A 26,067-nucleotide genomic window follows, 5' to 3' on the forward strand; every position below is an offset into this window, starting at 1 on the left:
TATGTTTAAAGTTTCCCAAAGATTCCTAAGTCTCTCTTTTTTTTTTTTTTCCATTCTTGTTTCTGGTTGAATGTTCATTTCTTTCTTATTTCCAAATCGTTCATTTGAATCCTGGCTTCCTTCCTTTCACTGTTGGTTCCCTGTAGATTTTTCTTTATTTCACTTCTGTAACCCTCATTTCTTCCTGTATGATGTTAACATAATGAGTTCTTTAGGCATCCTGATCACCAGTGTTTTCAACTCTGCATCTGATAGGTTGGTTATATCCGTTTCATTTAGTTCTTTTTTTGAGGTTTTGTTCTGTTCTTTCATTTGGGCCATATTTCTTTGTCTCCTCAGTTTGGCAGCCTCCCTGTGTTTGTTTCTGTGTATTAGGTAGAGTTGCTTTGACTCCTTGTCTTAGTGGCGTGATCTATGGTAGAAAAGGTACCTGTAAATTGTGTGGGGCGGAGTCTGAGGTAATTGGCAGGATAGAGTAACCGGTTTCACTGCTTTGTGGCTCTGTGTGGGGGAGGGCTCGGTGAGAGGACAGTGCCACTGCCTGGCCTCTGGAGATTGCCTGGGAGGAAACTGTCTCCTGGCACTCGCCCTGTTGCCAGTCACTTCACTTTCTCCACTTTTCCCCAGTATGCCACTTGTGCCCTTCCAGCTGTTGCTGTAGTGCTGAATTCCAGAGGTGGTGGGTCTGCTCAAGTCCTCATATCTTTGCAGACTCTTTAAGAGAAGTCTCTTGAGAAACCTGCAGTTTCTTCCGCCATCCCAACCCCCACTGGTTTTTACATCCAGAAGTTATGGGGACTTATTTTCCTGGCCCTGGAGCCCTGGACTGTATGGTCTGGTCTGGGGCTGATGTCGCTTGCTCCTGAGGTATCTCTCCCAGTTTTTATCCACCACACATGAATGTAGGACTGCCCATTCTGCTGCCTTTCCATGCCATTCCCAGTCTCCACACCTCTCCTCACCTCTGTTCTTCCTACCTGTCTGGATGCCTGTGGCTTCTTTAAGTCCTTGGTTGTAGGACTTCCATACAGCTCGATTTTTGGACGAATCAGGGTGATATTTGTTTTGTAGTGTAGTAATTTTTGCTGTAGTTGTGGGTGGAGGCAAAGTGTGTTTACCTACGCCTCCATCTTGACCGTAAGTCCCCAGTGTAGAGTTTTTAAAGATAGATAACTGCCTGATGGCCTCACCCAGTCCTTGAGATGTGGCAGTACTTGGTTTGACTTTGGTCTTGCAGAATTAGAAATTTTATAAGGCCTTTTTAGAAAAAAGGTTTTTATTTATTTATTTTTGGAGAAGGGGGAAGGGAGGGAAAAAGAGAGGGAGAGAAACATCTATCGGTTGCCTCTTGTTTGTGCCCTGACCAGGAACTGAACCCGCAACCCAGGCATGTGGCATGACTGGGAATCGAACTGATGACTTTTTGCTTTGCGAATGACACCTAACTGACTGAGCCACATAGGTCAGGTCTTATAAGGTTTATTTAAATGTTTGTTTTTGTTTTGATTAAGCTTAGGGGATGGGCTTCCCCTCCCCCCACCCATTGCTTGACCTGTTGGGGTTTTTTAAAGTGAACATTAGTGTATACTATAAAGAAATACCTTTGTGCTAAATCAGTCGAATCTTTCCTCACGTTTGTTGGGCCATCCTGCAAATCTTGAGACAGAACTATGTGCCTTCAAGGTAGGATATTAGAGAATAAAGTAGGATTAGAGAGAGAAAAATGCTAAGGGATTCAAGGCACGTGATGCCTCAAGGGATACCCTTTCCCCTATTTGGTGACTCCTGCATCAGCTCTAAGGACACTTCTTATACTGTCTGAACAAATTAAGAAATAGTTTCTATTTTTAGCTCTCATACACCTTTTTTAGTTATAACCCTTGGTCATTCACATGAATACATAGGTGTAAAGTACTGAGAGATGCTGAGGATTCCAAGTTCTAGTTGTGTAGTGTGAAAAGAGCCCTTGCTTCTAAAATGGACTTCTAGTCTATATTCTGCCACTTGATAAGTTTCTGTGCACATTTATACAGAGTTTTCAGAGGTGGTTCTGAAGATAAATGAAACATGTATGTGAACATTCAAGTCAGTTTTAAGAATTAATCCACTTGTCAATCCTTACACCTTGGGGTTCTAACTAAATTTATCTAGCTTTCCAATTCATTAGCCTGGAAGGCCGGTGTCCTGCCCAAGGTTTGGCCATTTATCAAGTAGTTTAAGGTCTTATGGTTTCCTTTTGTCTGTGATTCTAGAATTGTAAATTCTGTTCACCCAGATAAATAGCTCGGCCCTTTCAACAGTTTCCACAAAAGAATCCACTAATTGCAAGCATTTTGCAAGTTTAGTGATTTTTATTGAAGAGTTAGGAGTTCAGCAACAAATGGCCATAAAATAAGCCACCTTATTGGCTCTTGGTATTTTTGGCTCTCTCTCTTTCCATTTCTTTTGCTCAAATTTTCAAATGCCTGGTCAAACAGCACCTGCCCTCAACTCCCAATAAGTATGACATAAATAAAAAGCCCTGCTGCCCCAAATTAAGACCCAGTGCCTGCCCTCAATAAGCTCAAGATACGCATTACACATTTTTTCCCCTTTTAGGTCAACTTTATTAAAGTATAATTTACATACAATTAAATTCACCCTTTTTTTTTTCCATTATTTTAATTCTATGACGTCCCATTTTTCCCCCATTGCTCTCCCCTGCCCCACCCATATCCCCTCTCTCCCACAGTCAATCCCCCACCCTGTAGTCCATGTCTGTGGGTCATTTACTAGTTCCTTGACTATACTCGCCCCCACCCCCACCCTCACCCTGTCACTGTCAGTCTGTTCCTTGTTTCCATGCCTCTGGTTCAATTTTGCTTGTTTGTTTTGTTCATTAGGTTCATGTATTAGGTGAGATCATATGGTATTTGTCTTTCGCCACCTGGCTTACTTCACTAAGCATAATACTATGTCCAGTTTCATCCGTTTTGTAGCAAATGGTAGGAGTTCTTTCTTTCTGCTGCATAGTGTTCCACTGTGTAAATGTACATAGTTTTTTGATCCACTCATCCACTGTTTCCAGCACTTGACTATTGTAAATAGTGCTGCTATGAACATAGGGGTGCATAGGTTCCTTGGGATTGTTGTTTCAGGATTCTTTGGTTATAATCGCAGCCGTGGAATCTCTGGGTCAAAGGCAGTTCCATGTATAGTTTTCTGAGAAAATACCATACTGTTTTTCCATAGTGGCTGCACCAGTCTGCCTTCCCACCAGCAATGCACCAGGGTTCCTGTTTCTCCGCATCCTCTCCAGCACAAGTTGTTTGTTGATTTGTTGATGATGGCCATTCTGACAGGTGTAAAGTGGTATCTCATTGTGGTTTTTATTTGCATCTCTGATGGCTAATGATGTTGCGCATTCTTTCATATGTCTATGGACCCTCTGTGTATCCTCCTCGGAGAAGTTTTGTTCAGGTCCTTTGCCCATTTTTTAATTGGGTTGTCTGTCTTCTTGGTGTTGAGACGTATAAGGTCTTTATATATTTTGGAGATCAGTCCCTTGTCTGCGGTATCATTCGCAAATATGTTTTCCCATATGGTTGGTTTCCTTTTCGTCTTGCTGATGTTTTCTTTCGCTGAGCAGAGACTCTTTAGTTTGATGTAGTCCCATTTGTTTATTTTTTCCTTTATTTCCTTTGCCTTAGGAGACGTATCGGTGAAAATATTGCTCTGTGGGATCTCTGAAATTTTCCTGCCTATGTTTTCCTCTAGGACTTTTATGGTGTCACAGCTTACATTTAAGTGTTTGAACCATCTTGAGTTTATTCTGGTGTGTGGTGTGAGGTTGTGGTCTAGTTTAATTTTTTTGCACATCCCTGTCCAGTTCTCCCAGCACCATTTGTTGAAGAGGCTTTTCTCATTCCGTTTTATGTTCCTTCCCCCTTTGTTGCATATTAGTTAACCATATAGACCTGGGTTTATTTCTGGGCTCTCTATTCTTCTGTTCCATTGATCTATATGTCTGTTACTATACCAGTACCAGACTGTTTTGATTACAGTGGCTTTGTAGTGTAGTTTGATATCAGGTATTGTGATTCCTCCTACTGTGTTCTTCTATCTCAAGATTGCTGTGGCTATTCGGGGTCTTTTTTGGTTCCATATATATTTTTGAAGTATTTGGTCTAGGTCTGTGAAGTATGTCACTGGTATTTTAATAGGGATTGCATTGAATCTATAAATTGCTTTGGGTAGTATGAACATTTAATGACGTTGATTCTTCCCATCCATGAACATGGTATATGCTTCCATTTATTTGTATTGTCCTTAATTTCTTTCTTCAGCGTTATGTAGTTTTCTGAATATAGGTCTCTTATCTCTTTGGTCAAGTTTACTTCTAAGTACGTACTTTATTTTCCTTGTTGCTATAGTAAACAGGATTTTTTTTAGTTTCTACCTCTGATATTTTATTGTTGGTGTACAGAAATGCCATTGATTTCTGAATATTGACTTTGTACCCTGCTCTTTTGCCAGATTCACTTATTATGTTGAATAGTTTTGTAGTGTAGTCTTTAGGGTTTTCTATGTACACTGTCATGTCATCTGCAAATAATGACAGTTTTACTTCCTCTTTTCCAATTTGGATGCCTTTTATTTCTTTTTCTTGTCTGATTGCTGTGGCTAGAACTTCCAAAACTGTTGAATAGGGGTGGAGAGACCAGGGGACATCCTTGTCTTGTTCCTGATCTCAGGGGGAATGCTTTCAGTTTTTGCCCATTGAGTATGATGTTGGCTTCAGATTTCTCGTATATGGCCTTTATTATGTTGAGGTATGCTTCCTCTATTCCCATTTTGTTGAGTGATTTCATCATAAATGGGTGTTGTATTTTATCAAATGCTTCAGAAGGGTAGGCATTAGTTCTTCACTAAATGTTTTGTAAAATTCGCCTGTGAAGCCATCCAGTCCAAAGCTTTTGTGTGCCGGGAGTTTTTTGATTTCCGCTTCAGTTTCTCTTTGTTATTGGTCTATTCACGCTTTCTGGTTCTTCTTGTTTGAGTTTTGGAAGATTATATGTTTTTAGAACTTTGTCCATTTCACATAGTTTGTTAAGTTTCTTGTCACACAGTTGTTCGTAGTAATTTCTTACCGTCCTTTGTATTTCTGTGATGTCTGTTGTGATTTCTCCTCTTTTGTTTCTGATTTTGTTTATTTGGGTCCTCTCTCTTTTTTTCTTGATGAGCCTGGCTAAAGGCTTGTCGATTTTATCTTTTCAAAGAAACAGCTCCTAGTTTTATTGATATTTTGAATTGTTTGTTTAGTCTCTGTGTAATTTAATTCTGCTCTGATCATGATAATTTCCTTCTACTCATTCTGGGCTTTGTTTGTTGTTGTTCTAGTTATTGTAGCTGTAGGGTTTGATTTTTTATTAGGTATTCTTCTATCCTTTTTAGGTAGGCCTGTATTGCTATGGACTTTCTTCTCAGGACTGCTTTTGCTGTGCCCCATAGGTTTTGGGCTGTTGTGTGTTCATTTTCACTTGTTTCCAAAACTTCTTGATTTCTCCCTTGATGTCATTGTTAACCCATTCATTATTAACAGAATGTTATTCATTCTCCATGAGTTTGAATGTCTTTGGGTTTTTTTCCTTAGGTTGATTTCCAGTTTCAAGGCTTTGTGATCTGAGAAGATGCTTGATATATTTTCAATTTTCCTGAATTTGTTGAGGCTACTTTTGTGTTCTACCATGTGGTCTATCTTTGAAAATGTTCCATGTGCATTTGAAAAGAATGTACATTTTGCTTCTTTGGGATGAAAAGTTATATATATATATCAACTAAGTCCATTTGATCTAGAATGTTGTTCAATGTGTCAATATTCTTGGTATTTCTTTGCTTTGAAGATCTGTCCGTTGTTGACAATGGGGTGTTAAAGTCCCCTTCTAATGAGTATGTTGCTGTTGATACCCTTCTTCTAGTCTTCCAAGATTTTCCCTATATATTTGGGTGCTCCTATGTTGGGTGCATATATGTTTACCAGGGTTATATCTTCTTGATGGGTTATTCACTTAAGTATTATGAAATGTCCTTTTTCTCTTTATGGCCTTTGCTGTGAAATCTGTTTTGTCTGATATAAGTATTGCTACCCCAGCTTTTTTTTCATGTCCATTTGCTTGATATACTTTTTACCATCCCTTCACTTTCAGTCTTTGTAGATCTTTTGTTTTGAGGTGTGTCTCTTGTAGACAGCATATATGTGGGTCATGTTTTCATATCCATTCCACAATCCTGTGTCTTTTTATTGGGGCATTTAATCCATTTACATTTAAGGTTATTATTGACAGATACTTATTCATTTTCATTTTTTCCCTGTGTTCGTCTCTCTCTGTTTCTTCATCTTCTTAAATCAGACCCTTTAGCATCCCTTGCAGTACTGGTTTGATGAAGATGTATTCTTTTAGCCTCTTTTTGCCCCTGGAAAACTCCTTATTTAACTTTCCATTTTGAATGAGAGCCTTGCTGCGTAGAACAGTCCTGGTTGTAGGCTTTTGTTTTTCATTGCTTGGAATATTTTTTGTCATTCCTTTCTGGCTTGTAGTGTTTCTGTTGTGAAATATGGTAAACTTATTGGAGCTTTGTTGTATGCTATTAGCTGTTTCTCACTGTTTTTAGGATTCTCTCTTTGTCTTTGAATGTTGCCATTTTATTTATTTATTTTTAAGTATATTTTATTGATTATGTTGTTATAGCTATCCCAATATTCTTTTCCTTTGCTCCCCTCTTCCCAGTACCCCTCTTCCCTCCAGCAATCCCACCCCCCCTTAGTTCATGTCCATGGGTCGTGCATATAAGTTCTGTGGGTTCACACTTTCCTATATTATCCTTAACTTCCCCCTGTCTGTTTTGTACCAACCAGTTATGCTTCTTAATCTCTGCACCATTTCCATGTTTCTCCCCCTGCCGCCTCCCAGCTGGTAACCCTCCAATTATCCTCATACCTATGATTCTGTTCGTATTCTGATTTGCTGGTTTTTATTTTTTTAGATTCAGTTGTTGATAGTTGTGAGCTGTCATTTTAATGTTCATAGTTTTGATCATCTTCTTTTTCTTAAGTCCCTTTAACATTTCATATAAAAAGGGCTTGGCAGTGATGAACTCCTTTAGCTTTACCTTGTCTGGGAAGCACTTTATCTTCCCTTCCATTCTAAATGATAGCTTTGCTGAATAGAGTAGTCTTGGTTGCATGTCCTTGCTTTTCATCACTTTGAATACTTCTTGCCAGTCCCTTCTTGCCTGCAAAGTTTCCTTTGAGAAATCAGCTGACAGTCTTATAGGCACCCCTTTGTAGGTAACGCTCTGCTTTTCTCTTGCTGCTTTTAAGATTCTCTTTATCTTGAACCTTTGGCATTTTAATGATAATGTGTCTTGGTATGGTCCTCCTTGGGTCTAGCTTGTTTGGGACTCTCTGTGCTTCCTGGACTTGTATGTCTATTACTTTTGCCAAATTTGGGGACTTTTTCTTCATTATTTTTTCACATAAGCTTTCAATTTCTTGCTGTTCCTCTACTCCTTTTGGCACCCTTGTGATTCTGATATTGACACGTTTAAAGTTGTCCCAGAGGTTTCTAAGCCTCTCCTCATTTTTTTCATTTCTTGTTTCCTCATTCTGTACTGGTTGACTGATTTTTTCTCCTTATGAACCAAATCATTGTTTTGAAGCCCGGTTTCCTTACCTTTATCACTGGTTTTCTTTCGTTTCACTTAGCATAGCCTTCATTTCTTTCCTTATGTGTTTGCCGCACTCAAGCTTATCTGTCAAGTCTGTGAGCATCTTCATGACCAGTGTTTTGAACTCTGCATCTCTTAGGTTGGCTATCTCCTCATTGCTTAGTTCTCCCATTGGAACCTTGATTCGTTCCCTCTTTTGAGCCACACTTCTCCTGTCTCCTCATCTTGACAGGCTCCTGTGTTTGTTTGGCTCTCTGTCTTAGGTAAGCTGTCACTCCTGTTACGTTGTAAGGGGCGGAGCCTTAGGTATTCATCAGTACGGGGTGACCCATTTCATCATTCTGTGGCGGTGTGGGGGTGGGAGAGGTCTGAAAGGGAACAATGCCCCCGCTCAGCACTTGCCCCCCTTCTAGGCACCTCTCCCACCTCTGTATGAGACTGGCACCTCTGTAGCTCTTGGCCCTGGCTGTCGTTCCCAGAGTGGGTGGGTCTGCGGATGTTCTAGGACCGTGGGGGCCCTTCAAACAAGCGGACTCTGCTGAGAGGCTGGCAGTTTCTTCCTCCACCCCAACCCCCAATGGTTTGCACAGTCAGAAGCAATGAGGCTCTTATTTTTCCTGGCACTGGGACTGTGAGCTGCACAGTCTGGTCTGGGGCTGGGAACGCTCCCCAGGTGTCCCTCCCAACATTTCCGTACATGTGACTGCGTTTTCTGCTGGCCTGTCACTGCCGCCACCACACCGCGTCCTCACTGCCCTGGCTCCACCCCTGCTACCTGTCTGGATGAGTATTTCTTCTTTATTCCTTTGTTTGTTGGACTTCCATGCAGCTTGATTTTCTGGAACTTCTGGTTGTCTCTAGTTCTGCGGTAGTTGTGTTCCTTTTTAGTTGTGGAGGGAGACGTAGCATGTCTGTCTACGCCTCCATCTTGGCCGGAAGTCTCCTATAAGCTTTGATGTGATCATTATTTTTGGATGTATACTTTTGAGCACATACCTAGTTGTTTTCAAATAAATTCCAAGTGGTGGAATTGTTACAAGCTAGGCCAGCTTGTAGTCCCAACCAGCCACACGTATAGAGTCAGTTTTCTCCACTTCACTAAATAGCATTGCTTTTTATCTTTGTCTGTTGTAAGTCGTAAGCATTGTCTTGATGATAAGGAAACATTGTCATTTTCAAAATAGGGTTACTTAAAATACTTTTCAATTTTCTTATGTGGTTTTATTTAAAAACACTCTGTTGATTTTTTTGGGGTAAGTAGTTAAAAATTCAACAAAAAAATACTGATTAAAAAAATGTCTTCTATCTCTGGGTCTCAATCACCTAATTCTGTTTCTCAAGGAAACCTCTATTTACATGGACAATTTAAAATTAGTTATTTTATATTTTATAACCTGTTATTTTTGTTCAGTTTTATATAATATCTTATTTGCTCACATTGCTAGTAAGTCCAGAGTCCAGCATTTATATTCTTTAAGTTTATTATTGCTTTGTTTCAGGGACTGGTTATCCACATAAAGTAGATGAATTTGACCCAAGATTTTTGTACACAGATGTTGTAATATGTCTGCCTCATCATGCATATTTATTTCTGTTATACAGACACACCTTGTTTTATTGTGTTTTGCTTTATTGTACTTAGAAAGCACAGGCGTTGTTTTCTCTAAATTGAAGACTAGACCCTCCCAGCAAAAAGATTACGACTTAACTTATTGAGAGACTCACTTTATTGCTGTGGTCTGGAACTGAACCCAAATATCTGCAGCGTATACTTGTATTAAAACTGAGTTGTCTGGGTCATTTCCTCCTTGGCTCCGTAGCACAAGGCAAAATAATAATCTGAAATTAAAGAAGAATAAAAAAAATCTGAGTTATATACTCCAGCCGAATCTCTTTTTTTTTTTTTTTTTTTTTTTATTCTTATCCATTTTATTGTTCATTTGTTTTTTAAATTTCATTGTTTTTGAATTACAGTTGTCCCAATTTTCCCCCCATTGCTCTTCCGTGCCCCGCCCTCCCTCCCACCACAGTCTGTATTTTGATCTTCTTAAGTCCCTTTAACAGGATGATGCTGAACTCCTTTAGTTCTTTCTTGTTTGGCTATCTTGATGGTAGCTGGAGGATCTGCTATGTGATGAATGGCTGGGTCGTTATTCAGGGTTGGGGGCGTCTTGTGGATTCCTGACGCCACAGTGTCTAGGATGGGGGGCGGGGGGGGGGTGGCTTCTTAGGGTTTGAAGTGTCTTTCTCCCCTCGCTCGCCTACTTCTGCTGAAGCCGTGGCCATTTTCTGGGTGCCTGCCTCCTGCGGAGCAGGCCTGTCTGCTGCTAACGGGAGCTCTCAGTGAAGCGGTGGAGGAGACTGCTTTGGGGCCTTCCTTCTGTGTGTTGGGGGGTGGCGGGAAAGACAGGGGGTGGAAGGCAAGACCTCCCGTGTCCTGGCTTACGCTGGACTTGCCACAGCTGAGTGTAGCGCGGCTCCCCCGCGGTTAAGGTGCTGCAAAATGTGACTCCCCACAACGAGCTCCTTGGGGAGGGCAATGCACGGTTACCGAGTCCAGGGGATGCAGCGCGGGGGAAAAGGATTCGAACCCCCACTGTGGCGTCAGTGCCAGCCTTGCAACTAACACCGGCCAACCGCCCGCGCTTCCGCGCGCCCGGAAGTCCCAGCCGAATCTCTTAAGATTACTTAACTTTCAAACCTAATTGATACTCTGAGAAATAGTAAAATTTCTAGTCTTGTGTTAATTTGGTTTCTTGAGCAATTTCATTTCAAATTCATCTAAAAACCCTGAAGGACTGAATTTTAACATGCTAATAACCATTCAGTATTGAGCAAACGATCATTATTAAAATAGAGGGAAATTACTATTATCACCAAAGCTGCCAAAGGGCCAAAGAAACTTAAGCCTGGTTCTCTCAGATGCTTCGTTTTTGGTCTTTTTAAGTTCACAACCAGTAGGGAGGGTATCAAGGGCAAGACTTTGAGCCAAAATAGGAAATAGTTTGTGAAGATTGGGTCTGAAATTCTAAGAAGTCTTGTTTCCCTGAATATGCCTGCCACGTACAGCCCCCACCTGGCTCCTTAACGCCTTTGGCCTGATGCTTTTGTAAGTTCTTGGAGTTACATCTGTTCATTCAACGAACGATATGGAATGTAAAGACACTCTGTTGTGCTCAGCATTGGGATTGCAAACATTAAACCTGGGCCTTGACATACAGGAATTAGTACCATTGGGAAGACAGTGGGGTGGCAACGTGTGTAAGAGATGTCTTTCTATAGAACGTGTAGCCCTACTTTTCAACAGTGGCTTCCAGAATGATAGAAATGCTGCTTTGTGCTCAAAATAATGTTTTAGGGCTTAAATGGCTTAAGGTCTACTAGATCTCAAGAGCAAAAGGATTTGGGGTAGGGTATACAGGTGGATGGGTGTGGTTATATGTGGTAGGAGCACAGAATCTGGGGCCAGGATCTCTGGGCTCGACTTCTAGCTCAGCCAAGCATTAGCTTGGACACCCTCACTTGCCTTTCCTGCTTCTTTATCTGCTTAATATACCAATCTAGCTCTATGGTGGCTGGGAGGTTTAGAGTGCAGAGAATAGGGTTCTATCGTAATTCTGAAATGTATTTAATATCTGATTTTGCAAAGATGCTGCTTCACCGTAATCTAAAAAGAATTAATGTCCTTCCAGTATGGGAAAGTTTTATTTGTTATGCATTATTCCCACAAAATAACATTAAACATAACCCTTGCAGTGGGGCATAGATTCTTAAAAGTACAGCGAATGCCCACTGTATCAACAGTGGGTAGGAAAATGGGATTTTGGAGCTAAGTATAAATTTTTTTAGAATTGTCATACATAATCAATTTTCTGTGAGTTAGACAATAATAAAGTTGATTTTTATAGCTGCTAGACTGAAGTTTTATTCCTTAATCCAGAGTATTTAGAATCTTGCACTGCAAAGCTTCGGGGGTGTAGTTCATGCAGACTGGTGTGAATGGTTCTCTTTTGGAGCTGTCTAGTGTGGCAGACTTGTCAACGGAAGCTTATTTTGGAGCAGACAGAAACCCTGATATCTGCTTCCCTATTTATCTTAGTATGCAGAATGTGAAAAAACTAATACTTCCTGATGGTTTGGATTTTGGACAAATTTATGTAATTGGCACAATTAGATTGCAAATCAGGAACAACTGTATCTTGTTTTTATTTGCCTCACTGAAAATTTCAAGTGCTCTGCTTCCGTCTGCCTTGTCTGTTAATATAAGCATAAGGCCTTTCCTATTAGTGGAGTCCTCAGGCATTTAGCACTTAAATTTGTTGTGATTATCACATTTGAAACCTTAAATAATTAGTGAGCAAGGAAGAGGACTGAAGAAGTAATACAGTATGTATATATAAATACTAAAATAAATGTAAGGTTCCTACTTTGCGGATTTTCACCTATTGCGGGGGGTTGGGGGGGGGCGTCTAGAACTTAATACCCGCGATAAGTGAGGGAATACTTGTACATGGTAACTGTAAAAGTGTAGCCGCTAGCTTGTAGGCCAGGAAAAGTGCCTGCTTATGCCATATGGCCTGCAAAACACATTGATTCATTTACCCATGAAGCAACCAGGGAAGCAGAGTGCAATGACAAAGTAAATGAAAAATATGTAAAATATTAAACTTTTTAAGGGCTTTTGTCTTTATCAGAACAAAATATAAACATACTAGAATGTTAACTAGATTTTGATTATTGGGAATATGACTAACTTTAAGTAGATTTTATATTTTTCTGTAATCAACTGGTAAAAAAAAAACTTGAGGAAAATGCAGGTACCATTAGCAAAAATTTCTTCCTTATTTAGATATTGCACCTTGGCATAGATGCTGGGAGTACACTGTAATATTCTAATTTTCCTCTGCTCAACAAGAAAGGCAAAATATTGAACAGTAATTAGAAGTTTAAAGAGTGTTACAAAAGGGCACCTTCTTCCAGTAGAAAGAAACATAGCAGTTAGGTTTAACTCATTCCAGTAATGTTCAGTCACTTTTAGTGCTAGAGAGGACCTTTGAAATGTTTAAGGGACTAAATTTTAGAGGGCTGAGGAAGTAAATGAATTTGTATGGTTGCATAACAAATTGGTACAATTAGAATTGGGATTACGTTCAGATGTCCTAGCTCTGACTTTTTTTCCTAGTAGGTACATCTAGTTGAAGTTAGTGATCTAAGGTGAAATTAGTTGGTTACCTCTTTCAAGTCTCTTAAACTAGGTAGAAGTTCTTTGATAAAGAGGTTAGCTGGCTTTAGTGCTCTCCTCCTTTGACCCCATTTAATCACAAAGATATTTAGTTTCCTAATCTTGTCACTCCCCCCACACTATTAACTCTTTCTGTTTCTTCACTTTCTTATGTACCTGCTTTAGACTTTGTATTTTTAGCAAGCAGTGGAAGCCAACTTTATAAGTAGAAATAATATTGAGTTATTAGGTACCTCACACAATCTTAAGAAACACCAAAGAAAGAGGCAGCCAGAAATAAGGCTCAGAATCACATCATAGTGTGGACTTTACTGCTGGAATTTTGTGCAACACACTCTGCATTGTGACTGCTGATGCTGAGTACAGGATGCTTCACTAGAACCTCCTCTGTTGCTGTGTAAGGTAACTACGTACTGCTATTCTCTCAAGAATGGATTCTGTTTTAGTTTAGCTCCTGATGCACAGGTTTTGCCTGAGCCTAGGTCTCACATGCTTAGCTACAAGAGAGGAAATAAGACTAAAGCTTCTAGGGGGGTGGGGCAGAAAGGTTGGAGGGAGGGGTATTATTTCTAGACAAGGGTGTTCTAGCTATAGGGTGGTCAAAAGAAATGATGAACGTTCATTTCAGACTTCTTTTTGCCTTATGCTTCTATGTGACCATGGGTAAGTTTTTCTATTTTCTATAACAGTTACTCCAAATTCTCACATTAAGTTCCCAAATCCAACATAGAGGAGGGGAGGAATTTTTTTCATTGCTTGATAGTAGACAGATTTATAGACAGATGACTGGAATTACACATAGGGCCTTAAAATGAATTATAAACTTTTAATAACCAGTTAAACTTGTAAGAAAGAAAGAAACCCACAATCTGGATTATTTAAAGTACAAATTCACTGGTTTTTGCTAATGCATCACTCATAATTTTAGTATACACCATACAAAAGCAGGCATTTGAAAAATTTCTCTAATTTTCACTCAGGATAAATACAAAAGACCTTTCTGCTGAGTTACATACTTCCTCCCAGAATCTAACATATGCCAGTATTTTTTAAAAATACTTTTTGGTGGGTTTGTTAACAGTACCTTAAGGACCTTCGCACAGCTGCACTCTCAAAGTGTTACTGAGCCAAGTCCCCTCTTCATTCAGAGTTCTAAGACATTATTTAAATCACTCAGAGCTTATTTTTATTTTTTTGTGCTGCTGCTAAAGAAAGTCCAGGTTATGAAGTGTGAGAAAATGGAGAAACTTAGCTTCCATGAGTCTACTAATTACAGCCCTGGGTATTCAAAAGACGTTGTTTACCACCAGGAATTTCATGATTGTGTTATGAAAGAGTAGTTGACACTGTCTTTAACTGGGATCCCAATATTTAGAAATCTTTGAAAGAAACAAACAAAAAAAAGGAGATGTAAAGAAAGTCCTTACCTTCCCAGGAAACTTTTAAATTATCTTTAGAAATAAGAACATAATATACCCTCAATTTAGTTTGTTGTTCATATAGCATTCCTAACTCATACCCTGTACCTTCTCTAAGACCTTGACATACCCATTCTAAAACATATTATGCAAAAACCAACTTTTATGTATACTTTATATTCACAGTGAAATGAATTCCTGGGATAAGGGACTGTTTTCCTTTGAGTTACTTGATACCACAAGGCCATGTACAAAATAAGTGATTAATAAACATTTGTTAGTAAATTCATATTTCAAAGTCATAGTAACATTTCAGAGCATAATCATTTCATGTGGTATCAAAGATAGGTGAAATGGTTTACCATATAATAGATATGATAATTCCAGGTCAGAATGGTATATACCCATTTTCAATCAAATAAAGCAGATTAAAAAAAATCTTTCACTTACCTTAATAAGACTGTATACTTCAGTTGTAGTCCCAAAAGAAAAGGGGGGTGTGTGTGGAATGACATTATGACTTAAATTAATTGACCTCTTTCATAAAGTACTTCATCATGTTTATGAAGGACTGAAAATGGCTCTTTCTTAACTTCTTTGCTATTTACTGTCCCGCTAAACATTTACTGTTTTTTTATTTTTATTTTTATTTGTACATCCCATTGAGATTAAGAAAACAAGCTCTGAAGCCAGGCTGAATAGAGCCCAATAGCCTGAATTTCTATCTTGGCTCTGCCACTTGCTAGCTTTAGTTATACTCTCAAGTGATCCTCCTACTTCCTCATTTTCCTTGTTTATAAAATGGGTATGAGGATTAGATGAGTTAATGATACATGTAGAGCGCTTAAGTCAGTATTTAGCATTGTTTTTATCGTTACTTGAGCTTCTCATGATTTTCTGCATATCTGAAATAGTGCTTGATAATTGCATAGAGTTCCTGACGTAAAGAAATTTATAAACCAGTGGTGGAAGAGGGGAAGGAAAAGACTGCAATATAACCTGATGTGTTTAGTGAGACAGAAGAATTGGAGAGTGAGTGGTAGACTAGGCAATCAAGGAATCCATCCTAACAATTTTCCTTGTTTAAGGCACAGTTTGTTAGCATTTTCAGATTTGTGTCCATTGTTAGTGATTGGATAATCTTAAATGCCATTCCTGGAGTGGAAGTTAACCAACTAACACAGCAGGGATAGTAATCCTCATCAGCTCTGTGTGGTACCTAAGTATGTATACATTTATTCACTGAACAAGCATTTATTTAGCACTTAGCACCACCATATGCTAGCTGGAGTTCTCATTATTTGGTTGTTTAGGGTCTGACAAGTAAACCAACAATTAACTGTGCTATAGTAAGAGGAGTGGTGGTCATGCACAGTAAACTGGAAGTACAGGGGAGACTCTTCCAGACTAATGCACATCTGAGAAACAACTTGGTTAGATATTCTTAGCCTTTTAGAAATCCCTCTCTGGCTTCCATGTCTCTGTACTGTTCTCTTCACTGTACTTCACAGGAGCATTGATCTAGTCTGGGGTGAGGGGGGAATTAGAACTTAGAGATTTCTGGCCCAAGTCATCCTACCTACCCCATCTCTTGGAAAAGAGAGTACTTTCCTCCTAGTCAATTCAACTGGAAATAAAGCATTTCAACAAAGAGATACCTTGATCTAAAATCTTCTAAGATGTAGTCCTTAGTGTACTCAGAGACTTTGAAACAGGTTCCTCCCTTTTTCCTTCTCTGAATCTGCCTGCCACTTAAGAAATCATGAGGTTTGAGTCTGTGGGAGGGAGAAAAAGGAAGGTATGCCTTGAAAATTATTATTCTCATATGATTTGAGGATAAGCGGTTTTTTAAAAGTTAGTGATTTAGGGTAAAATAACTTACTAGTGTCAATTTTTTCATTTACAAAGGAAATGGGGTTGAAATAAGAAGATGATGTATTACGACCACTAGGGGGTAGTGTGGACTGTAAATATTAAAATTATTCCTCAATGATTAAGCCTTATTTTATCATGAAGTTGCCTTGTTTTAATTAATTTTTGTCCATGCAGTTTTCCTGAAATTGATACAAATCATTTTTAAATACAGTCTTGTGACTGTAACAAAAACACTTATACACATTCCCGTTATAGTGATTCAGCTGTTCTGACATTACTTTTAGAGTAGAATTTTTTGAGGGGAAAACAGTGATACTTAAAGTTTCTCTATCAAATTTTACTATATGAAATAAGTTAAATTATTCTTAATGATCTTTAAGTAATATCATTGTAAAAGGATTAGTCTGTGTTTTAACTGTCCTATATAGTAGTTATTAGCCCTGTGTGGCTGTTGAGAAGTTGAAATGTGGCTAGGTCCAATTGATGTGCTGTAAGTATAAATTACACACTGGATTTTGAAGACTTAGTATGAAAAGGGATTGTAAAATATATCATTAACAATTTTTATATGATACCATCTTGAGTTACCTGTTCCTTTTTACTTTTCAGTGTGGCTTGCATTATTTTGTGTTGGACAGCACTGCTGTAGGTTCTAGAGCAGCGGTTCTCAGCCTGTGGGTCGCGCCCCTTTGGGGGTCGAACGACCCTTTCACAGGGGTCACCTAAGACCACCGGAAAACACATAATATAATTACATATTGTTTTTGTGATTAATCACTGTGCTTTAGTTACGGTTGGGGGTCACCACAACATGAGGAAGTGTATTAAAGGGTCGCGGCATTAGGAAGGTGGAGAACCACTGTTCCAGAGGAAAGCATTCATTGACCATTTTTATCATGGTGTACCTGTTAGCTGACCTTATGATTTGTAAGTAAGCAGTATAGTTAGGATTTTAGCACAACTTTGACTCTGTTTCTAATCCCAACTAAAATACATAGTCAGTTCTATAATGAGGCACAATATGTTTCTAAGCAAAACCGTGTGATAAAAACCACAGGGCTAAACTGTGAGGGGCCTGACACCCAAAAACGCCACTGATAATATTTTTACAATACTCACATATACAGGTTGAACTTCTAGATGCCTTCAAGTAGTTTACGGTTGTGTATAAAATGAAAAACTGACTTTTGTTTTATTTGTAAACCCTCCAAAGGAGCCTCCATTTGTTAATATTTTAGAATCAGTTAAAAGGTTTAGAAACAGCCCTGGCCAGCGCGGCTCACTTGGTTGTAGCATCTTCCTGTAATCCGAAAGGTCGCAGGTTCACTCCCTGTTCGTAGGAGAGATAACCAGTGTTTCCCTCACATTGATGTTTCCCTCCCTCCCTTCCCCTCTTTCTAAATCAATAAGCATATCCTCTGGTGAGGACAAAAGAAGATGTAGTGACAGAGGTTGTAGTAGACAGAGTAGGTATCATTGAAGCATCTCAATTTTATAAGACTTTTGTGATAATGAAATTAATAGTTATTGATTGGATATAGCATATGGCTCTTGGGCAGGATGAAACTAAAAGATCTACAATTGGTATTATTAGTCTTACATTGCAGTTTTGTTCCTCAGAGAATATTTGAAATGGAGAAAAACCTAACTGCTTATACAAGCAATGTGTTGGATATATATAGTTACAAATTGGACCAGGTTTTCTTACACGCACATTACCACTCTTTTTCTGAGACTACTGTTTAATTTATTATCTAAAATTTCACTGTAAAATTAAGTGGTTCCCCAACCTTTTTGGCACTAGGAACTGGTTTTGTGGAAGATAGTTTTTCCATGGACTAGGTTGCAGGAGGTGGTTTTGGGATGATTTAAGTGCATTACATTCAAGCTCTCCTCTTGCTGTGTAGCCCGGTTCCTAATAGGCCCAGACTGGTGCCAGTCCATTACTAGTCTGGTACCAGTCCGCAGCCAGAGACTGGGGACCCCAGCTATACATAATTCAGTCATTACCCTACATAATGTATAAGACCTTACATTGTTTCATAGCTATCACAATTTGTGTGCGTGTGTTTTTAAACAGATAACAGAAATTTATTTCTCATAGACCTGGTGGCTGGAAGTCTGAGATCTTGGTGCTACCATCGTTGGATGAGGGCTTTTCTGGGTCACAAATTTTTCATTGTATCCTCATATGATAGGAAGGGTCACAAATTGTTAATGAACTTAAAAATGGGAAAAAGTCCTAGTTAATGGAGTTTAGTTGACAGAATGCCAAGTGTTATAGTTTACTGTGTTGTAATTCTGGGATTTGCACTTCAAGTCACAATAAATCTATTGATAATCGGATCAGTTTGCTGTTTTATTTCTTTTTAAAATATGAACTGTTGTACACACATTCTGCAAGCTGAGTTTCCTTGAAACTTGTTGCCACTTAAATCCATATTCTGTGTTCTTCTTTCCTACTTTTTTGTAACTGATTTCCTTAACATTGTCTATGATGCATTCTGTTCTGCATGGCTTATTCAGTTCTACCTGGAATTCAGTCCTAGAATTGCTTTTAAACAAGTAGGATCACAAAATGCAACTAAGGGTTACTCCGTTTTCATTAAAACACACACTGTTATTTAATAAATCTTGAGATTTCTTATTATGCTTTGTTCTTAACCTACATTCTTTTTTAGTTGGTTGTATATGATTATGGCTTTCTTATATGATCCATTTGTCAAGTCCTTTTACAGTGTTATCTCATTTGTTCTTCACAGCAACTTTGCATAAGAAGTAATGTTGACTATATAGATGAGGAAGCTGAGACTCAGAGCAATGTAAACTACTTGCTCAGAAATAGTTAAGCAATGCAGTATGAATTCGAACTCGTTACTTCTAGAGTCAAAGAAATCACACTGTACTTCACTGTCTTTCTACCAAGAGTAGTATAAGACTAAAATGTGTTTCACAGTTAACCTTGTGTGAAGAGTAGCAGGTAGGAAAGATTTTATTTCCTACCTAGTTGTTGCCTTTTTATGGGAAAATCTACACCAACTTCTGTGGGTGAGACTCGTCCATATGCTGTGGATTTTATTCTTTTCCTCCCATAATTTATGCTTTGGGTTTGTTTGGAAAATCAGTGCCATGTAGTCAGGTAATATGCTCCTCTTCATTGTATCAAAATCCATTAGAATTTGAGAGCATATCATACTATTTCAGAAAATCTTCCACACCTAAAAGCTTGTTCTAGAATGTGTTCTGATGAAATCTTATAGTAGGTTGGCCAAAAGTTCATTTGGTTTTTTTTGTAGGATGGCTCTAGTAGCGCCTAGTGGTCTTTAACTTCATTCAGAACAATTTTGTTAGACTGTATTGTGACAGCTGTCATAGCAGCATGCCTTAAAAAAAAACTTATCAGATTGGTGAATTTTTGTGCAGCCATTTTAATAGTGAAGATGAAAGAAGATATGCAACATTTTCGGCATATTGTGCTTTATTATTTCAGGAAAAGTAAAAAAGCACCTGCAATGCAAAAGAGGGTGTGTTCAGTGTGGAAACGGTGCTGTGACTGATCAAACTTGTCAAAAGTGGTTTGCTAAGTTTCTTGGTACTACTGACATTGCGGCTAAATAATCCTTCACTGTGGAGCTGTCTCATGCATTGGAAGATGTTTAGCAGCACCACTGGTCTCTACCCACTAGAAGCCTATAGCAGGAGGTAGCTGACATACTCAAAATAGCCAAATCAATAAAGTTATTGGTGAAAATGAAAACATTTTTATTTTACAGAAAAAACCATACAGACTTTTTGGCCAACCCAATAATTTGATCAGGCCACATGATATGTTTAATATGTACATTTTAAAAGAAAGACTTATCTGATTTTGAGGGTGAACTGAAGATGAGGAAATGGATACTGTGTCTGTCTCTGTGTACTGAGTGAGAGTAATTTTGAAGCTATTTTGGGATATGATCCTGGAGGCTTCTGGCAGCTTTTTATAGATTTGAATATTGCTGCTACTATTTTGTGTAATCAGGGAGTGGTGTTTTGGGGCTTTTGGATCTCAGCTTTATCTTTTTTCCAGTCTTACTCTTTATGGCTTTCTAAAAATATGGTGACTGTGGTGACCTGAGGCAAAACAAAAGGAGGATTGAGGTGAGGAGACGTCAAAATTCAAGGAATTTTAGCATCCAATTCTCTTCTCATTCTTTTACTCTTACTGTTCATCTAAAAGTAACATCTTCACTTTTTTCCTAAAAATGAACACCAACCTCTTTTGTTTTAGTATATATATTGGAGGACTTTCTGAGATGGGAGAGGCTTCATTATTACTTCTTGAGATTTTTTAATGCTCTAAAAATGTTTTACTCTGAACCTAAAGAACATTTTGCTGAAAGTAGTTTGCAGCATTTTTGTTTTTCATTTGCCCTTGCATTGCCATAATTAAAATAAAATCTAGTCTTGAATTAAAGTACTAAACACATAACTTTAAATGGTTATGGGTTTAACACATTTTGAGGAAGGAGTTGGTTTTGTATCTGTATCTTATGACTATTTCCGTATGTGGCTGTGCTGACAGAGAAATCTTTTTTTAGTATATGCACTGTAGGCTGTAGAATGAAATGGTATAAGATGCATAATTTTTTTTTCTTTTTTTTTTTTAGAAGAAAGCAGTGTAAATACAGTATTCTCATTCATTGTTTTTCATACCTAAACGCTTAGGTATAGCAGTGTTCTAAATGTATTTGGCTACGCTTTACCTATTCAAAATGTTGTAGATGTATTACTTATACAACACATATACTATTGTCAGTTTGTATATTAACTATTAACACTTTTCAGGTAGAAATAAATTATAAATAAAAGTTAGATTATCTGTTTCCAAACCTGAAATTATTCTTTTGTTTTCTTCCTGTGAAGTGTACATCCTACTTTGAATAACACTGCTTTAATGTTGAAGATGAAATTCTGAGTTTATTCTTTGTTCTGTATAACAAATATATTTATAATTCAACAAGTATTTATTGAACATCTATGGTGCCAGGCACTCTTTCAGATACTTAGGCTATAACAAATAAAGCCGATAACAAATCTCTCCTTTTATGGCCCTTCCATTCTGATCTAAATGATATATTTAATGTGTTAGTAGTGCTGTGGAAATGAAGTAGGGGAGTAAGGATACGGTAGAGTATGGGATTTGCAGTTTTAATTATGGAGACTTCATTGAGAAAACAGATTTGAATGAAAATCTTAGGATCTGAGGAAGTGAGCCATAGGGGACTTTTGGGCAAAACGACAAGTGGGAAAGCTGTGGGAGAGAAGTGTGCCTAGCAGGTTGAAGAACTACAAAGAAGCTACTCTGGCTGGAACAAAGTGGATGGGGTGGGGATGGGGTGGGAAAGGACAGCTGAAGATGAGTAAGAGATGGATGGGTGGAGTGAAAGGATTATATAAAGCCTCTTGGGGGCTGTGGAATACAGATAGGGGGTGGGCAAGGTCAGAAGCAGGGAGAACAAGTTAGGAGGCTACTGCAGGATGCCAGGTGAGAGCTGGAGGTGACTTGGATCAGACATGTAGCAGTGGAGTGGTAAGAAGCAGTCCAATCATGGGTAGATTTCAAAGTTCAAGCTAACAAAATTTGCTGATCAGGTTAGATATGTAGGGTGTGAAGGAAAAGGTGGATCAGTTGGAAGGATGGATTTAAGGTTAACTGACATGAGGAATGCTTTGAGGGTACAAGCAGGTTTAGGGTAGACAGTCAGGCTAAGGAGTTTGGGATGGTTATTACACATCCAAGAGGAGCTGTCAAGCAGATAGTTATGGATAGAAGAGGCACGAGATCAAGGTAGAGATCTGTGCTGGATATGATTTTGGAGAGACTTCAGCATGTACATGAGTGTATTCAGTATTTAAATTCATTGTGCTAGATGAGATCACTATGGAAATGTATGGACAGAAGAAGCCCTAGGACAGAGCCTTGGCACATTTCAATATTAGGGTATTGGGGAGATTAGGGAGGAACCACCTAGGAGGTTGCTACCAGACAGAGCCTGGAGAGTGTGGCTACAGAAAGCTGGATGAAGCCTTGCAAGGAGGAGGGCAGACCAGCTGGGTAAGATGTTACATTTAGGTCAAGTAAGATGAAGATTAAACATTGGCCATTTGATTTAACCATGTGGAAATCATTAGTGACTTGAACAAGCAGGTTAGTGGCTAAACCTGATTGGAGAATTGTGTTCAAGATAGGAGGGGAGGAGAGAGATCAGAAACAAGTATTTATAGATAACTTTCAAAGAGGAACAAAGCCATAGGGCAATAGTTGGTGGGGGGTGGGGGTTGCGTGTCAGGTCAAGGTCAGATTCTTCTCTTATTGGAAAAAATTACATCAAGTTTGTACAATTTAGGGAAAGAGCCACTAAAAAGGGGAAAACTTATTCAGGAAAGAGATGCTAGAGCAGCATCCTTGAGTAGATGAGGAGGAGTTAAGATATAGTGCTCAAGAGGAGAGGTTGGCCTTAGCCCTGAGTGACAATCATTTTATCCATAGTGACAGGAGAAAAGGCAGAGCACAGATGTGGGTAGGTACAAATGCTACAGTGGGAACTTCAGGAAGTTTTGGTTTTCTCATGAAATATTGAAAGCAGAGTCATCAGCCAAAAGTGAGGATGAAGATGAAGATGGAGGTTTGAAGAGAGAGGAGGAAGAATGTTAGTGTTTTAGGAGAGAGGGAGAAAGATGGAAAAGAGAATAAGATAGTTGGGGAGCAGTAAGGGTCCCTTTAAGTCTCATAGTCAGTCAAAGAGACTTAATTGGCATGGTTCTGTGGATTCTCTAGACTTTATTAGGAGGGGAGATTTTCAGTGGCTTTAAAATTAATTTTTTACTTTTTTTTAACAGCTTGGATTTGAAGGCAGTTTGCCTTAGCTATGTATAATAATCCTAGTGCCCACCACCCCTTCCCTACTCTCCCCTCCCACCACTTTCCTCTTTTCTTCCTTATTATAAAATCAGTTTCATTAGCCTAATTTATCATCAACATATTTGTAGGCATCATAGCTGGAATGTATATGTCACTTGTATTTGCTTGCAGTTGTGTTCAGCAGACTGTGATTATTTAAATAAATGGCTTTTTCTTTGAACTTTGTGTTTCATAAGCTACATATAAACCACATCAGGAGATTGGAGAGGTTCAGTTGTGTTCAATTTTAAGAGATGAACTTTCTAATTTTTATTTAAGTGTTTAGCAAAATGACATTTGTTTCACAAATGTGTTATGTTTTTCTGTTGTAGGAAACCCAGCGTTTGCTGGCAGAACCAGTTCCCGGCATTAAAGCAGAACCAGATGAGAGCAACGCCCGTTATTTTCATGTGGTCATTGCTGGCCCTCAGGATTCCCCCTTTGAGGGAGGGACTTTTAAACTTGAACTATTTCTTCCAGAAGAATATCCGATGGCAGCACCTAAAGTACGTTTCATGACCAAAATTTATCATCCTAATGTAGACAAGTTGGGAAGAATATGTTTAGATATTTTGAAAGGTAAGTGTTACCTTTATCATTATATGCTATTAAGATTCCTTCATTTTCTCTTTTGAGTGTTCCATATTGAGAATCTGTAAGTGCCTTATCTATACACCACAGAGGTCTGTGGGAGGGAAATGTAGCAGTTCTGGGGCTGCTTTTTTCATGTTTGATCATTCTGGGCCTGTTGCCTTCATAGATAAGTGGTCCCCAGCACTGCAGATCCGCACAGTTCTGCTATCGATCCAGGCTTTGTTAAGTGCTCCCAATCCAGATGATCCGTTAGCAAATGATGTAGCGGAGCAATGGAAGACCAACGAAGCCCAAGCCATAGAAACAGGTATTTAGTATTCAGTCTCTCTCACACCGCTTCCACGTCTCAAAACAAGTTTCTGCTACCTTTTAGAAACTTCTTTTAGAGTCTTAATAAGAAAAAAAACTTTTTTTAGAAGAATAAATCAGATCCTGCTTGTAGTATATAAATAAGTATCTCTTAACAAAAGATCTTCATGCTCCATCTCATGACCTACTAGGAACCCCCAAATTTAAAGACAACATATAATTGGTAGATCTTGGAGAACTCCTGTGTAATCACACCCAATGTAACAGATACTGTGTGTCTACCATTCAACTAGCAAATACATAAAGATAATGGAAAACTTTTGTTGTTTTTGCAGTCCATTTGATTAAATTACATCAGTCTATATAGCCATGGAATTTGAAATCAATAAGCCTCTTCTACAGATTATAATAAAATTAGTGAGGGGCATTATGAAGGTGACAAAAGGAGACAACTCTTTTCATTCTGTTGAATTTTGTAGATCTCTTGGTAATTAGACATATAGACAGTCTTTCTGCCCTGATCCATATTATGGAAAATGGCATGAATTTAAGAGATTACAGCATGACATTTCCATAATTAACTTCATAGTGTTTGCCTACTTTTTATAGAGCTTGAAAAGTAATGCATTGAACTAAGTAAAATAATAATCGCATGTTTGTTTTTGTCTACAGCTAGAGCATGGACTAGGCTATATGCCATGAATAATATTTAAATCGATCTGATCATCAAGTGTGCATCACTTCTCCTGTTCTGCCAAGACTTCTTCCTTTTTTGTTTGCATTTAATGGACACAGTCTTAGAAACATTACAGAATAAAAGCCCAACATCTTCAGTCCTTTGGTGATTAAATGCACATTAGCAAATCTGTCTTGTCCTGATTCACTGTTATAAAGCATGAGCAGAGGCTAGAAGTATCATCTGGATTGTTGTGAAACGTTTAAAAGCAGTGGCCCCTCTCTGCTTTTATTCATTTCCCCCATCATGGTTTTAAGTATAAAGCACTGTGAATGAAGGTAGTTGTCAGGGTTAGCTGCAGGGGTATGGGTGTTTTTCTTTATTTTATTTTATTTTTTTGAGGGGGGAGGTAGTTTTAATTTTATGGGCTCCTTTCCCCCCTTTTATGGTGATCTAATTGCATTGGTTAAAAGCAGCTAACCAGTTCTCTAGAATATGCTCTCTAGCCAAGTCTAACTTTATTTAGACGCTGTAGATGGACAAGCTTGATTGTTTGAACCAAAATGGGAACATTAAACAAATATTGCAGCCCTCACTAATAACATTGTGACTTTGCTGTCAAATGTAGAATCCTCCCTTCAAGAAAAAGCTTGTGACCATTTTGTATGGCTTGTCTGGAAACTTCTGTAAATCCTATGTTTTAGTAAAATATTTTTTGTTATTCTACTTTGCCTTTGTACAGTTTATTTTACTGTGTTTATTTCATTTTCCCTATATGACAATCGTATTTAAAAATTAAAACTGATGAAACATTCTGTTTTGGTCTTCACCATCTGACCAGTTGAATGGCAAGAGGTGGATTATGCCAGTTTATTTTCACTGATGCAAATTTGTATTATAATATCACTGAATGGAGTATTTTTAAGCTGGCCCTGAGTGTGCTTAAAGCATCTGCATCTAACTTTTCTTTTTTCTTTTTTTTTACCTCCTAGAAATCTGAAATAAATGTGTTTGTGTTGTCTGATTAGCTAGAAAAACATTGGTGTCTTGCCACAATGTTTGGAAATTACTGTACATGGGAGTCCCAGCAAAGCAGCTGTGTGACTGGCTTTGTGTAGAACTTTCACATACTGTGCCACATTTGTGACTGGCATTTGAGTTATGACCCTTTTCTTAGTTCTTGTCTGAAAACTTCATGTGACCACTGATGTGTGTTATTAGGAAACGCCAGTCTGGTAATCATTTGGGGTTTGCTGAGCCATTTTTCAGTCTTCCTCATAGAACCTATGAGCAAATCTCAAAC

At 38.5% G+C, this 26,067-nt stretch overlaps 1 protein-coding gene across 1 annotated transcript in view; it reads left to right on the forward strand.

Annotated features, from left to right (window-relative positions):
- The window catches only part of UBE2N (ubiquitin conjugating enzyme E2 N), a 40,172-nt gene extending 14,682 nt beyond the window's left edge, over window positions 1–25,490 (forward strand). Inside the window, exons 2-4 of the mRNA XM_090273883.1 lie at window positions 23,518–23,764; window positions 23,946–24,086; window positions 24,761–25,490. Coding sequence (XP_090130009.1) covers window positions 23,518–23,764; window positions 23,946–24,086; window positions 24,761–24,801 — 429 coding nt within the window. The 3' untranslated portion in view covers window positions 24,802–25,490. The remainder of the gene's footprint in view (window positions 1–23,517; window positions 23,765–23,945; window positions 24,087–24,760) is intronic.
- Window positions 25,491–26,067: the final 577 nt, after the last annotated feature.

This window comes from Furipterus horrens, unplaced genomic scaffold (genome assembly GCF_987537825.1).
Source record: "Furipterus horrens unplaced genomic scaffold, mFurHor1.1.pri manual_scaffold_4, whole genome shotgun sequence".
NCBI classification, from domain to species: domain Eukaryota; kingdom Metazoa; phylum Chordata; class Mammalia; order Chiroptera; family Furipteridae; genus Furipterus; species Furipterus horrens.